We start from the raw sequence: 14217 nt of genomic DNA on the forward strand, positions 1-14217 counted from the left end.
TTATACAGCTTTGACCATTAAGCACTCCCCCCATGTAAAAAATAAATAAAAACTAGAAAAAAAAAAAAAAAAAAAAAAAAAAAAAAAAAACATAAAAATTGAATGAAAAACAGCCCACTCACAGAACACATGTACTGTAGTTTAGCAGTTAACCTTTCATGGGTGAGAACCATTAAATAAAAATCATGAGTGTTATATTCAAACTTCTCTAGAACCGTAATTCTTAGTACATAGAATTTTTCTGGCAACTTGAATCATAATGAAGGGGATACAAATCCTTTGATGTTTATCTACCAGTAAGCGAAACTCTAAGAACTAGGACTGAGATCTATGAGTTTCATACCGAAAAACTATCGGCAAATCCAAGTAAGTAACCACTTAGTAGTACAACACCAAGGCAACTCGTATCAAAGGTGGAGAAAGCTCCCTCACTATCCTTGATATTTTCTCATAATGTAAAAACACAGCAGCCCCTAGGGGATGTAATACTGTAATTACATTATGAGGAGAGGTCACTACCCAGACCGGTTTCAACCTTTTTTGAGGTCTCATCAGTGAGTAGGTAGACCTGGAAGATAACAATGTTTAAGTGAAAAGAACTTACATACCTTCACTATACGAACGCCATCAAGGTGTGCTTGTATTATAATATAGAATTAAAGCCAAAAGGCTATTTTTCTGGCAACCTTAATAATAATGAAGGGGATACAAATCCTTTGATATTTATCGTATAGTGAGGGTATGTAAGTTCTTTTCACTTAAACTTTATCTTCCAGGTCTACCTACTCACTGATGAGACCTCAAAAAGGTTGAAACCAGTCTGGGTAGTGACCTCTCCTCATAATGTAATTACAGTATTACATCCCCTGGGGGCTGCTGTGTTTTTACATTATGAGAAAATATCAAGGATAGTGAGGGAGCTTGCTCCACGTTTGATACGAGTTGCCTTGGTGTTGTACTACCAAGTAGTTACTTACACTTGGATTTGCCAATAGTTTTTCGGTATGAAACTCATAGATCTTAGAGTTTTGCTTACTGGCAGATAAACATCAAAGGATTTAATCCCCTTCATTATTGTAATTATTAGTTTTTTCTTTTTTTTTTCATTATCTTTTCCATCTTTCCATTACATGCATTTCACAAATAATTACTGTAATTATGTTTGCTTCCATTATTATTCCTTATCATTTCTTAACAGTGTTACTTAAGTATATATTAAATATTACTTTAAAATATTAATTAACAACATTATTTAAACTAAATATATGAATAGTAACTTGGATATTACTTTGCACACACTTGTTTCACGTCACTGCTTTCTTTATATTACTTTATTTTTACTTTTATCTTTGCCTTGCTACACTTAAAATTTTTATATCTTTTTCTATCTTAACTAACTTCAAGATCTAAATCAATCCTTGCTTATTGTGCGCTATGTAGAAAGGAGGTCTAAAATTCTGACTGATCCCTAGATTATTCACGTGTATCTCTTAACTGATAAAAGTTCTTTCTTAGTTAGGAGGATACCCTTAATGATTACTATCTGAGATTTTCTCCTGATCAGATACTGGCAAGTTTATTTGATATGCTGCACCAGACAATATCTTAGGATAAAAGGGATTCTTATCCAAGGAGATCTTTCCAGACTATTATACAGAGGTGAAGAATCTAGCACAAAATCTTATAATATACTCTACTTCAGCTATGTTTAACTTGGTTTGCAATCGTGTGTTCTAGAATATCATATTTACCCCCCCCCCCCCCACTATGGTTCTACTTTATGAGTGGTAAATTGAATTCATATCTCAGGCCAATGTCAGGTATAGAAAACAAAGCATATTTATTGAGATCTTAAATTTTACACAATCAGACATATTATACACTCAGTCAATTCATTATCTCTACACATTAAATTGTATAAATCAACTAAAACTCAATTGGATATGATCATTATGAGATTAAATATTAATACACACAACATCCTAGTCTTAAAACCTATCCATTTTAAATTTCTCTAAGTTACGATAATCTCTCACATTAAATATTGTAACAATTCACCTATAATCTTTTCAGATAAATTATCTAGTGGAGACAGGCCACTATCAAATATAATAATTATCTAAGATTTCTCTATAAATTGTCCATGCTCAACTGTTGTGTAACTGTGAGTTACTCTAATTGGGGAGATTATAACAAAATTCTGTAAATAACCATCTCTTGGCAGGATTACCATATCCGTCTATTCTGTTCACTGCTTTGTCTAACACAGCTCGATCCTTCTTTTGCCTTTCGTCCACGTGGTAGGTCATGGTGGTCGTCCTGATAGGCTTTACCGTGGGATGGGCAGTGTGTCCACGTCTCTCTGGATATGCTGCCGGTCATTCTCATCAATGCTACTGGTTCGATATTTGCTTTCTGCTATTTCACTCCGGGGAGATGTACAGCCAAGAGGACTAGGACTGTAGGTGCTGACATTTAACGTCTCCGTACAGTCCGGAATCCATCAGGTACCAGAAGAGATCAGGAAAGAGCAGGTCTGAAGAAGAAAAAAGCCTTGAGAAAAGGGTGCAAACCCCTTTTATTCTCTATTCTTGGTGCCCTCTTTTTACTACGTTTTTTCCAAACGGCACTCGTCTTCCGTGCCCATGAGATAATCCGTTACACTTGTGCAGCATTCTTTTCCATGAAAGTGAACTAGCACCGCTTTCCGCGAAAGCTCTTGCCTTAAGCCTTAAGTTCACATGCGAGCTGTTCGGTTGAACAGCTCGCATGTGAACTTTGGACTGTTGTTTACATCTTATTCAGTTTTTCACTTTACATAGAATACCAATACCCTTTTATAACTATATTCAACACTAAAATTCTTGACTTGATTTTGAATAGACAAGATTGCTTTTATAACTCTACGTCAAAGTATTTACAGCCCTACATACAGTTATTACTTATTTCTTTTTCTGCTGAAGTACAAGTTTACTCTATGTTGACCTATTAGACTTGTTAAATCTTGAATGAATAATTTGTTACAAAATTTCTCCATTCAAGATCTAACACTTGACATAGCATCCTATTCCTCCAGGAAAATACATCCTCGTAGTTTTGCAAAATGTGATGATGATTAGCTTTTAAATGCTGTTATATACAATAGGAACATGACTTCCCCTCCTCCCTTTTCATTAAATAATAGAATAATGTTGGCGATATTTGATTACTACGGTAATATTTCATTAATGAATTTGTAAATTACATAATTATTAGTTATCATTATTTAATAATATTATAAATATACTTAAATATACTTGTAAATGTACCCAAGAAGATTTAATGCAGTGTAATGAAACAGCTTTCAAGTACATAAATCTGGATGAGTGAACTCGGATATTTTATGCAAGTGGCATTTTTGTCGTATAATGTGTGCTTTTAATCCCTATTATTTTAATGTCTATTTCTTCAAATGTATGCTTTCAATCATTTATATGTATGCTCTTACATTTTCTGTAGTTCACACATGAAATAAATAAATAAATATACTTAATGCTGCCTCAGCAGCTCATTTGGTAAAATCCACTGCTTGTGTTACAAAGGCCTTGGGTCATGCTCTAAAACTTGTGTTAATTAATATTAATTATTTAATGGATTGCTGCTTTTGTATCCATCCTTTAATATGCACTACAGGGCCAAATTCAAGTCATTTATTATAAAAGCTTCAGAAAGGATACCCAATGAATATTGTGCAATCAGGGATGAAAATAACACATATTATGTCTTGAAATACTCTGCACTACTATCAAAATACTTTAAATATTATATAATAAATCTTATGATATTCAAGATAGATATTTCCAACAAGTGCTGTTTTTTTCTTCAGGATCCATTCAGTTGTGGATGTGTAGTGTTTGTGGTTATATACAGATGATATATCCTTGTGGTTTCTATCACAATTTAGGAGAACATGGGCCTCAGTTTAAATGTAATATGCTGATAGTTGGAAGCTTAAGGTAATGTAATCAAAAACAATTTTTGCAATGAAAAATTTTGACTTTTGCAGCAGCAGTTGTAGTGATAGTCCCTTATTATAAAATTGAATAATTATGGATTTGTACAAAGCATTTTCTTAGTTGGGAAATCTGAATGATGAAATTTCGTGAGATATGCAAGCAATATTTTAAGATTATCTAATTTTTATTTCAAATCAATATGCAGGGATCTGTTAAGATTCTGATATGGTATGCAGCTTTGATACCAAAGCAATGTTTTTGTTTGCAGTTTGAAAGGTGCATTAAGAACAGAACTAAATAAAGGATTCACATGTCTTATCATAACATTATTGTTAACCAGAACTTATTAAGAAACATAGCACTGCTCATTGTCACACCTCTCAATTTTTTTTGCATTTGGAATAGTTTTTTTTTTTTTTTTTTACGCTGTTCCTGTAGGAGGAATGTTTTTTTGCAATAATTTCAACATATTGGGTCATTTTTTACTGTACATATTTGATTTTTTAATTTCACATTGAATCAGAAAATTCCAGATATGATTGAAGTATTATCCTGGGATGCTAGTCATATCGTATCAAACAGAAAAGTCATGCAGCTAAGATAATTAAAAAAATAAAATAATAATTCTGTATATTTCTACATTGATAAGTAGAAAAGTATAACCCAAACTAATAATTTTTTTTTTTTTTTAAATCAGTTCCATACACAAGAAGCTGCAAAACCAATGGATCATGCAAATTGGTCAGCAAGAAAAAAAAAAAAATTAAGTTTCAAGTGTAGTATGAGGTTGGAGAAAACTGTTAAAAAAGCAGAGATAGATGAAATGAGGATGATAAGTTGGTTATCTGTTTGGAGCTAGGCAGCGAATAGATTTTGAACATTTACTCATCTGTTTACAGATTTCAGGCATGATGTCATCTCAGCAATTAACCCTTATCACACAGAAATGGAGAATACTGTGATTGAAAAATTGTGGATAGGATTTGAGGTTAGTGATTGAAGTTTATCCCAAATATTTAAGAGCAGGATCATGCAGAAAATATATTCCACATTGAGAGGAAAATTGGGAAAAAAAGGAAGCCATCCACCATGAACAGTGAATTGACCAGAGGAAACTGCAATCTGTTTGCAAAGGGTAGACATTATACCATGAACTTGGTAATTTGGTATGCAAGCCTTTGTGTTAGATCTAATCAAATGACATAGAAATATTTAGAGTAACCATATGGGTTTCACCAAACTTTTCCATAGCTTGTGAGAATAGATAGGTGGTTGGCAAGGAGATCTGCCATGTACAGTGTAGTGTAATTTATATTGGTAGCATGAATAAAAATGGTGGTCATTGTTGGTAAAAAGACATTTATATAGCAGTAATTCTTATTTTCACTTCCATTTAAATGCCTTCAATCTTTAAATTATGTATTACATAAACTGAGGTATTATATCATAATACACACTCTGTCCAAAAAGAAACCAAACTTTTCAAAAATGGAAGAAACTAGTGCCGCCACATGTTGTATCTTTTTGTTGTCGAAAGTGGCAACCTTCATTAGTGTTGTGTCAACTGTTTATGACATTTGTTTCATTAGAAGCAAAGTTATAGTGCCAAGAGTGACAGTGTGTTTTGACATACAGTCTGAAAATGACTTTCAGATAGAGAGCTGCGATTGACTTTTGTGTTAAACTTGGTAAACGTTTTACCGACACGCATCAAATGCTTCAAAAAGCATACAGTGATGAATGCTTATCCTGTACTGAAGTTTACGAGTGGTTTAAGCAATTTCAAAGTGGTCATGAGATGCTTGAGGATGACGAAAAGCCGGGCTGTCCAAAAACTGGACTGAGCTAAGTTAACATCTAAAAAGTCCATGATTTCATCAAAGAAAACTGAAATCGTCCATGAGATTGATTGCAGGTGAATTGGGAATTCCAAAATCAACTGTTCACATCATTTTGACCGAGAGTTTGGGCCTTCGTAAATTGAATTCGCGATTTGTTCCCCACAAGTTGACCAATGACCAAAAAATGTATCGAATTGAACACTGCAAGGGACCTCATTAAAATTGTTCATAAGGACTCAAACTTACTTGAAACGATAATTACTGGTGATGAAACGTGGTGTTTTGAGTATGAGCCGAAACAAAGTGCCAGAGTGCTGAGTGGAGACCACCAGTAGTGAGTCATCCGAAAAAAAGTCGTTTGGAGAAGTCAAAAGTAAAGACTGATTTGTTTCTATGATTCCAAGGGCATTATCCATAAAGAATTCATTCCCCCTTGCCAAATGGTCAATGGTGAGTTTTATCTTGAAGTTTTGAAGTGATAGCAAGAATTTGTCGCTTACGGCATGAATATCGTGATGCATGTATCTGGTCACTTTTGCACGATAATGCACCATCTCATTGTTTGAACATTGTGAGACAGTTTTTGAGCAAAAACCAAGTTTATATGTTGGTCACTTGCCATATTCACCTGATTTAGCACCCTGTGACTTCTTTCTCTTCCCCAGACTTCATTTGCTTATGAAAGGAAAGCAATACGACACCTTTGAAAACATTCAAGTGGCACTAACCATGACCCTCAACAGTATCCCATAAACCGATATAAAAAAACTCATTTAACAAATTAATTGACTGTGCCAAATGCTGCATCGAAGCTGAGGGAAAGTATATTGATTGAAATAAATGATTTGAATAATTATAATTGGCCTGCATTTTATTTTATATCAAAAGTTTGGTTTCCTTTTGGATAGAGGGTGTACAATAACTCTTGTTATGTGCAGTGTCACGAGAATTGCCATATACTGAAAATGCTTAAAATGGGAGGCTTATTATTATTATATGACTCCTCCAGGGAGTCCAAAGACTCATCAAGGGAGAGTCTGCCAACAACATCGAACAATTTTTCCCTTCCATCTACTAACTGTGCTCACACTTGCTTAACTTTTTGCGAGCCATTAGCGACCAACCTTTGCTGGTATGGAATAATAGAGATTGCATTTCCAAACAAGGAGATTTCTGATCTTTCAAGATAAACTTCATCGAAAATGCATCTATTTTTCATTTTCATACATATTAAGGCACAAGAGTAGTAAATAAAATATTCAGTACTTATAAAACAAATAAAAGTAGTTCTTTATTTTTAGGATTAATACATTGTAACTACATCATAATCACATCTTAGTTGTGTGCTGAAGTTGAAGGCTCATAGGAGGCTGAAGGCTGCTTTTTCAAGATCTTAGTGGAAACCTGACTTGTAGTTTTCAGCTTCTAATTGTAGACATCCTTGTAGCATTTAAGGATGTTTTCAGTCTCTCTTTTAACTTTAAAACTCGTCATGAGGTTAGTCATGTTCTTTGAAGAAATCCATGGCACTTTCAATCAGCTTAAAAACTTGAGACATGACCTTCATTGTGAGAGTTTTCTCATGCTCATCCTCCACAGATTCTTTACCGATGTGTTTTTCCATAGCCAGAATATCTTCACTACACAGGGCTCAGAAGTTATTTACAGATAAAGACAATACCACATAGATAGACAATAAGGCAACAAAATGGATGCAGTCACTGAGTACAGCATACGAAAGTATGAAACAAGACACACGTGCAGAAGCTTTTGCAACCTTGGATAGGAAACAGTGATAGTACTTAGGTACTGAAACAAAACTGTGCATATGTGAAAACACAGATGAAGTAAGCACGTTTAAAGAGTTACCTGAGTTTCTGGAAATAAAAAACCATGCTACCTCCGTATGAGAGTGGCTAACTTGCCTTCAATTATAAAAACCCATGTAAAGATTCCTCTTGTCACGATGAGAATTGAATTTCAGCCTTTTCTAATTGAAGGTGCAACATATCATCATTCTTCGAATTTCACTATGGAGGTGTTAAACAATTAGATTTGATTGTGATGCATCTGTAATTTTTTTAGTCAGCTAGCAAACTCTGACAGATTGAGTTTGGAAGGAGGCTAGTCTTGCAGTATGTGCAAGAAGGAGATGTTGTTCAGATAATACAATGCCAGGAGAATGAGAGATGTGAATCTATCAGTCACAAAGTGCATGTCCATACTACTATTTACCCCCCCCCCCCATACACACACACTAATGTGCTATAGGGTCTAAAACCTTTGCGTGAATGACATCACTGAATAAAATCTGCCTTATCAACATTGGTGGTTTTAATGCAGACTGAAGTGTCAAACTTCAGTCTGCATTAAAACCCTCTCAGAACCTCAACTGTTATACAAATCAGAAATTTGAACTGCAATCTGAACTTTTTTTCCACCTAACAAGGATCGATGGTGTGCCAGCTGGGTTAGCTGAGTGGATAGTTTATCTGTTCTCCAGCAGCAGTCTGAGCTGGAATCCCACTATGGGCATGGTTGTTTATGAATGCTATTAGGTAGTGGATCACTTTTAGCCATTAAGTCAAATATTTTGGAAGTGTATTTTCTAGAAATGGAAGTTTAGATTTAGATAAGGAGGATTTCACTGAACTAAAGCTTTTCTAACAGTGCAAGTGTTTTACTTTGGGACATAAAATCCCACTGAGGTGTAACCTTCTGTTTTCTAATTCCATTTTTCCATTTTGTCTTATGTAGCAGAGACATGGAAACTAACAAAAGAGATGCAAGTAGAATGAAAACAATGTTGCAGAAACAAAGGAAAATTAGAGAAAGTTTTCTTACTTCATTATAATTTAAATTAAACTTGCCAAGAAATTATAATTTTGTTTAATCCTTTGTTCAAGTGTAAAGTTTGCATGTAAAGTATCTTCACGACTGAGCTACTTACATATAGAGGCTTTACATGAATTGCCTTAGTATCCCATAATGGGAAGCACTCCCCTTTTGAACATATATAATGCTGTACCCAGACTGATTTTGAGCTTTATTGTGGTGTCATTAAAGGAAGCCAGACCCCAGATCATGGTTGAATAAATATAGAATTTATATTTCTCATATACAAGTAGTGAAAAGGTCTTCTTCTCTGGTGCATAAATCCAAAGATTGGTTAGTTATAGCATCACGTCACAACATCCTGTCTTGTGACTTCCTTTTTATCTCTTCATAACTCTTAGCACCAGCTGGGACATGGGTCCAATGCTGCCCAGAGCATCCCCAGGTTGCAGATAGGGGAATGGCCTAGAACAGAGGTTATCTGCGAATAAACGGGGAAACTTGTGAATAAGGAGTTGTGGACAATGGGACTTCATCTATCAAGAGAAAGTGGTGAGATAGACAGTGGCATGGCTATCTCTATAAACAGCCACGTTTCCAATGACGGTGATGCGACATGATGAGATGTAACAAGCCATTCAATAAGTTACATCCTGCTGGAAGTTGGGGCAGCAATACTTTCATCCTGATCAGCAGATCACCATAAGTGACAATAGTATAAAGGATATTGTGGATAAAGGATATAGGTGGACAATGATGAAGAATGAGAAACGGCTAACACACTAAGCCTCTTTAGAAGGTAATTGCTGGACAAGGAAGGCAAAGCGATACCACCTTCTATTTTCCCTAGTAAGATAGCAGTATGGATGGACATTCTAAGAGATAGTAAAGTGCACAATGTCTCAATACTTGTGCACGACAAGGGAAGAAGCAAGGCTTCCCAGGTTATAAACCAGTGAAATCCTTGTACATTCATTGGGAAGTGGCATGTGAGAACCCACCTATAAATTGGACAATTGGAAGAGAGAAATGGATAGATTAAAAATAGTCATATTGGGAATTAGTGAAAAGGTGTATCATATTAAAGTAGTCTGGATCAGAGATAGAAAGTTTATTCAACCTAGGTATATATTCCAGATCTGGCTCCTTCTGATGAGACCTCGATAAATGTTGAAGCTAGTCCTAGTAGCAGCACTTTCATAATGCCTAGCATTACACATCTCTGAGACTGGTGTGTTTTGCATTATAGGATGTAAGGCAATTCATGTGTAGTCATTAGCCTCTATATATAAGCAGCCTATTCGTGAAGATACTTCACATAGAAAGTTTGTTTGCTTACACTTAGACCAAGGATTAACAAAGAATATAATTAATCACCCAGATCTCATTTCTAATGTTAATTTGTGCTGTTCCTGCCATACACAAGGATGACTACATTATACAATATTGCATTCACCAATATGATAGTTATAGCAACTACCATGAATTTTTTAACTGTTTTGCTGTGAGTTATGAATTGTTTATAACTGTTATTTTATTCTTGCTAATAATGGTAGGAAGATATGTTTCAAAGTAAGGGGTGCTGTTGCTTCCTGTGAAAAGAATATGCATAAACCTATTACATTACATACTAAGATTAAAATTATTACATTTAGTGAAGGTGGTGTATCACACACACACAGATATAGACTGCAGGCTAAACTTATTGCACTGTTGTTACAGTTGTTAAAAACAAAGATAAAATTTTCATAAATGCGACAGTCTTATTGTCTAAATGGAAAACCTTTTAATGATGTATATCGGTGACCAAACTGGTTAATGCGCTCTTTTAGCCAAGCTAATCAGAATAACTTTTTCTTGTATGAAAATTGTTCTAAATATTTTGTTGTATGCCTTAGTATTCCTAGAACTAACATATGGTTAAGTGGTGACATAATAATGGAAATTGAGATATATGTAAATAGTTAACTAGCTTTGCATGCTGTTGTAATTTGTAAGAATTTAAAGAAATACATACATAATGTGTATATTTATATATATTATCTTGTGTGTATTATCTTATGCATATATATATATATATATATATATATATGTAGAAAGTATTTTACCTTGGTATAATAAATTTAAAAATACCAAGCAATTTTAAACCTGGTTTTGTTAAATTGTGAATGAAGCTATCTTATGTAATTTATTATTTTTCATTCACATTTAACATTGCTTATTAAATATTAATCATGGCTTATATAAAATTATTTATTATTCCTTAATTGAGAATTACTAATTAAATATTTATTCAAAACCTGACCCACTATTAGTTATAAAATAATAAAATGTGTAGAATTTTGTATAACCAAATATGTATGATGTAACTTAAAGTGTTATTTTATATTTAACTGTATACGTAATCAAAAAGTTGAAGAAGTAGCTTAAATATTCTGTTGTTCTTATTTGTGAAATATTTGATGTTATGTAATCACTCATGTAGCAGTAATAGAGCATACATTACATTGGCGAAATGTTTACGCTTAGTCTATTGTCATGGAGACGCACGCGTAAACAACCACGAATGGAGTAGAGCGTGGCGTTCGAACGTAAGGTGGGAGTGAAGGTCAGAGATAGAACGGTAAAGGAGAAGGAAGGTCATAGTTAAGACAGAGAGGAAGAGAAGAATTATTATTAAGCGAGGGAGGAGAGAGTTTTGCGGAACCAAGATTATAAAATCCTCAGGGCAGAAATTTATGAGTATAGTGTTCGGAAGTGAACCAATAAGTAGTGAATCTTAAGGTTTAATATTATAAGCGAAATCAGCTGTTGTTATGAAGAAAGGTTAATGTCGTGATCAGATAAAAAGGAAACTGGACAGTCAATGCAAAAATTCTGATTAGTTCCAGTTAATCTGGATTACGATTTTAATTCTATGTTGCCCTAGGAAAAGGTCATATTGATTACTTGGAGAAAAGCGAATAAGAAAAGATATCAGTACTTAATCACTGTTGTTTGGAATAGTGAAGTGCGACTAACAGTAGTACAGTTTAAACTTGGAGAATTTTTATTATGTGTGTTCCGCTAACGTTAATTAAGTTAATTCATAAGTGCTCTCTCAATAATTTGATGTATTGAAGAATTTGTCTGGTAAGAGTAGTTGTATAAGTTTTTCTATTCTAGCATTAACTGTAATATATCTCCGACGCTCAAGGACCGGAATATATTTGTTTGGAATATTGCTTACATAGAGTATTGCCTGCTGTGAATATAAACATTGAGCTGATAGATTTGTGAAGACTGATTAAATGTGAAGTTGTTATATTAACTTGAGATAAGAAGATTTGTGTTTTTGAGACTGTGAATTGTGTATGAAAGTTAGAACATTGAATTGGCATAACTGACTTAGGAAGATGTGTTAAGTTATTTGTGTAGTTCCATTTTAAAATAGAGTTCTTGTATTTGTTAACCATATCATATATTAAATGTTTTATTTTGTTGATCTAGATATTGTGTTTGCCTGAATTCCTTATTATTGCACCGTTCATAAAAAATTCGAATCTTGCGGGAACCCCAAGTAAAAATGATAATAAATAATTCGGCCTAATGAGAGGACTGCTAACCTAATTAAGAATTGATTCTACTATTTATATAGACTAATCTAAGAATAGGGTGGCGCAGTATAAATATAAATTTCCCTACTTTTGGATCAGTGATCACTTCATAATTAGTTATTTTATTCATAAAAGTGACTTAAGACTAGATGGATTTTGAACACGACAGAAAAGAGTCGTCACGACAGTTTTACTCCATTTCCCAAGTAAACAAACAGATAAACAAGTCAAGTTTGCACCTGCAAGTGATGCAAGTTTAGCTGATCCTACAGGTAGTGCAAGACCAAGGCAACTCGTGGTAAAGGTGGCATAAGCTCTGATCACTAATCTTAATATTTACCCTTAATGCCAAAACACATCTCCAATAAGGGGATGTATGATGTTTTGTATTAAAGGCAAGGGGCCACTACCCAGACCGGTTTCGACCTTTATTGAGGTCTCATCAGTGGGAGCCAGGCTAGAAATACCAAGATTTAGTAATACAGAGCTTATAAGTATTTTACCAGAACAAGTTACCATAAGGTGTTTTAACCTTATTAAATAAAAATCTCTGGAGGAGATATAAATGTAGAAAGTATTTTACCTTGGGTATAATAAATGTTAAAAATACCAAGCAATTTTAAACCTGGTTTTACTCCATTTCCCAAGTAAGCAAACAGACAAACAAGATCTCCTCCAGATATTTTTATTTAATAAGGTTAAAACACTTTATGGTAACTTGTTCTGGTAAAATACTTATAAGCTCTGTATTACTAAATCTTGGTATTTCTAGCCTGGCTCCCACTGATGAGACCTCAATAAAGATCGAAACCGGTCTGGGTAGTGGCCCCTTGCCTTTAATACAAAACATCATACATCCCCTTCTTGCAGATGTGTTTTGGCATTAAGGATAAATTAGTGCAGCAGTCGCAAGTTACAAGAGTATATGACATTGAAACAGTACTATATATATACATAGTACTGTTTCAGTACTATATATATATATATATATATATAGTACTGTTTCAATGCCATATACTCTTGTAACTTGCGATTGCTGAACTAATGGCAGCCACGTTGTCACTTGAGTTTGGCTTTGAATCTCAGTAATGGGCATGCACATTAGTTATTAGTTTTTAGAATGGCTGTTTGCCAGGAAAAGTGGAATGCTAACCAACAAGCAAGGAGAGGGGAGTTGGAAGGGAAAAACAAATTACCATGTTAAATTCTGTGAGGGTTTGGTGTTAGGCATTTAGAGAAGCTATTGTTTGCTGAGAAGGTGCAGAATCTAGATGATAGTATTATTATTATTATTATTATTACGGGCAACTCCAGGGAGTCATTAGACTCATCGAGGGAGGCCCCAAATCATATTCATCACAACTATTCGACATTTATACAGTATCTATCATACCTCGCCTTAAACTCATTCACTGTCACAGCATCCACCACAGAGTCAGGGAGCGCATTCCACTCATTCACTATTCTAAAAGTAAAGAACCCAGTTCTAACACCTTTACTAACCACACTTTTGCCCAGTTTCCATGGATGTCCCATAGTCCTCCCACAACCAGCTCTGTTCTCAAAAATATCTTCTGAATTAATTTTATAGAAACCCTTCAGTAATTTGAATGTCTCAGTCATATCTCCCCTCCTCCGCCTATCAACTAATTTTTGCAACCCACAAATCCTCAACCTGTTCTCATATGGTTCATTCCACAGACTTGCTATCATCTTGGTCACTCGCCTCTGGATCTTCTCCACCTCCTCCCCATCAAGAAGAAACCTAGGTGACCAAATCTGAGCACAGTAGTCGAGATGGGGTCTTATCAAGGCTCGATACAGAGGAACAATAACCTGCTTGTCTCTGCTTGTCAACGTATTCTTCAGCAACCAAGTGATTTGATGAGCTGATTTGGCCACTTTTGCAATGTGTCCCCTAAATTTCAATTCCTTATCCACCAACACTCC

The 14217-nt window shown here is 34.5% G+C and overlaps 1 protein-coding gene across 2 annotated transcripts in view; it reads left to right on the forward strand.

Annotated features, from left to right (window-relative positions):
* The window catches only part of LOC150104316 (solute carrier family 35 member E2B-like), a 317311-nt gene that overhangs the window by 133487 nt on the left and 169607 nt on the right, over window positions 1-14217 (forward strand). For both annotated transcript variants that reach the window (XM_090396916.1, XM_090396915.1), the window contains exon 3: window positions 3866-3995. In XM_090396916.1, coding sequence (XP_090253042.1) covers window positions 3866-3995 — 130 coding nt within the window. The remainder of the gene's footprint in view (window positions 1-3865; window positions 3996-14217) is intronic.

This window comes from Typopeltis vanoorti, chromosome 8 (genome assembly GCF_054136105.1).
Source record: "Typopeltis vanoorti isolate ZY-2024b chromosome 8, IOZ_Tvanoo_1.0, whole genome shotgun sequence".
Classification (NCBI taxonomy): domain Eukaryota; kingdom Metazoa; phylum Arthropoda; class Arachnida; order Uropygi; family Thelyphonidae; genus Typopeltis; species Typopeltis vanoorti.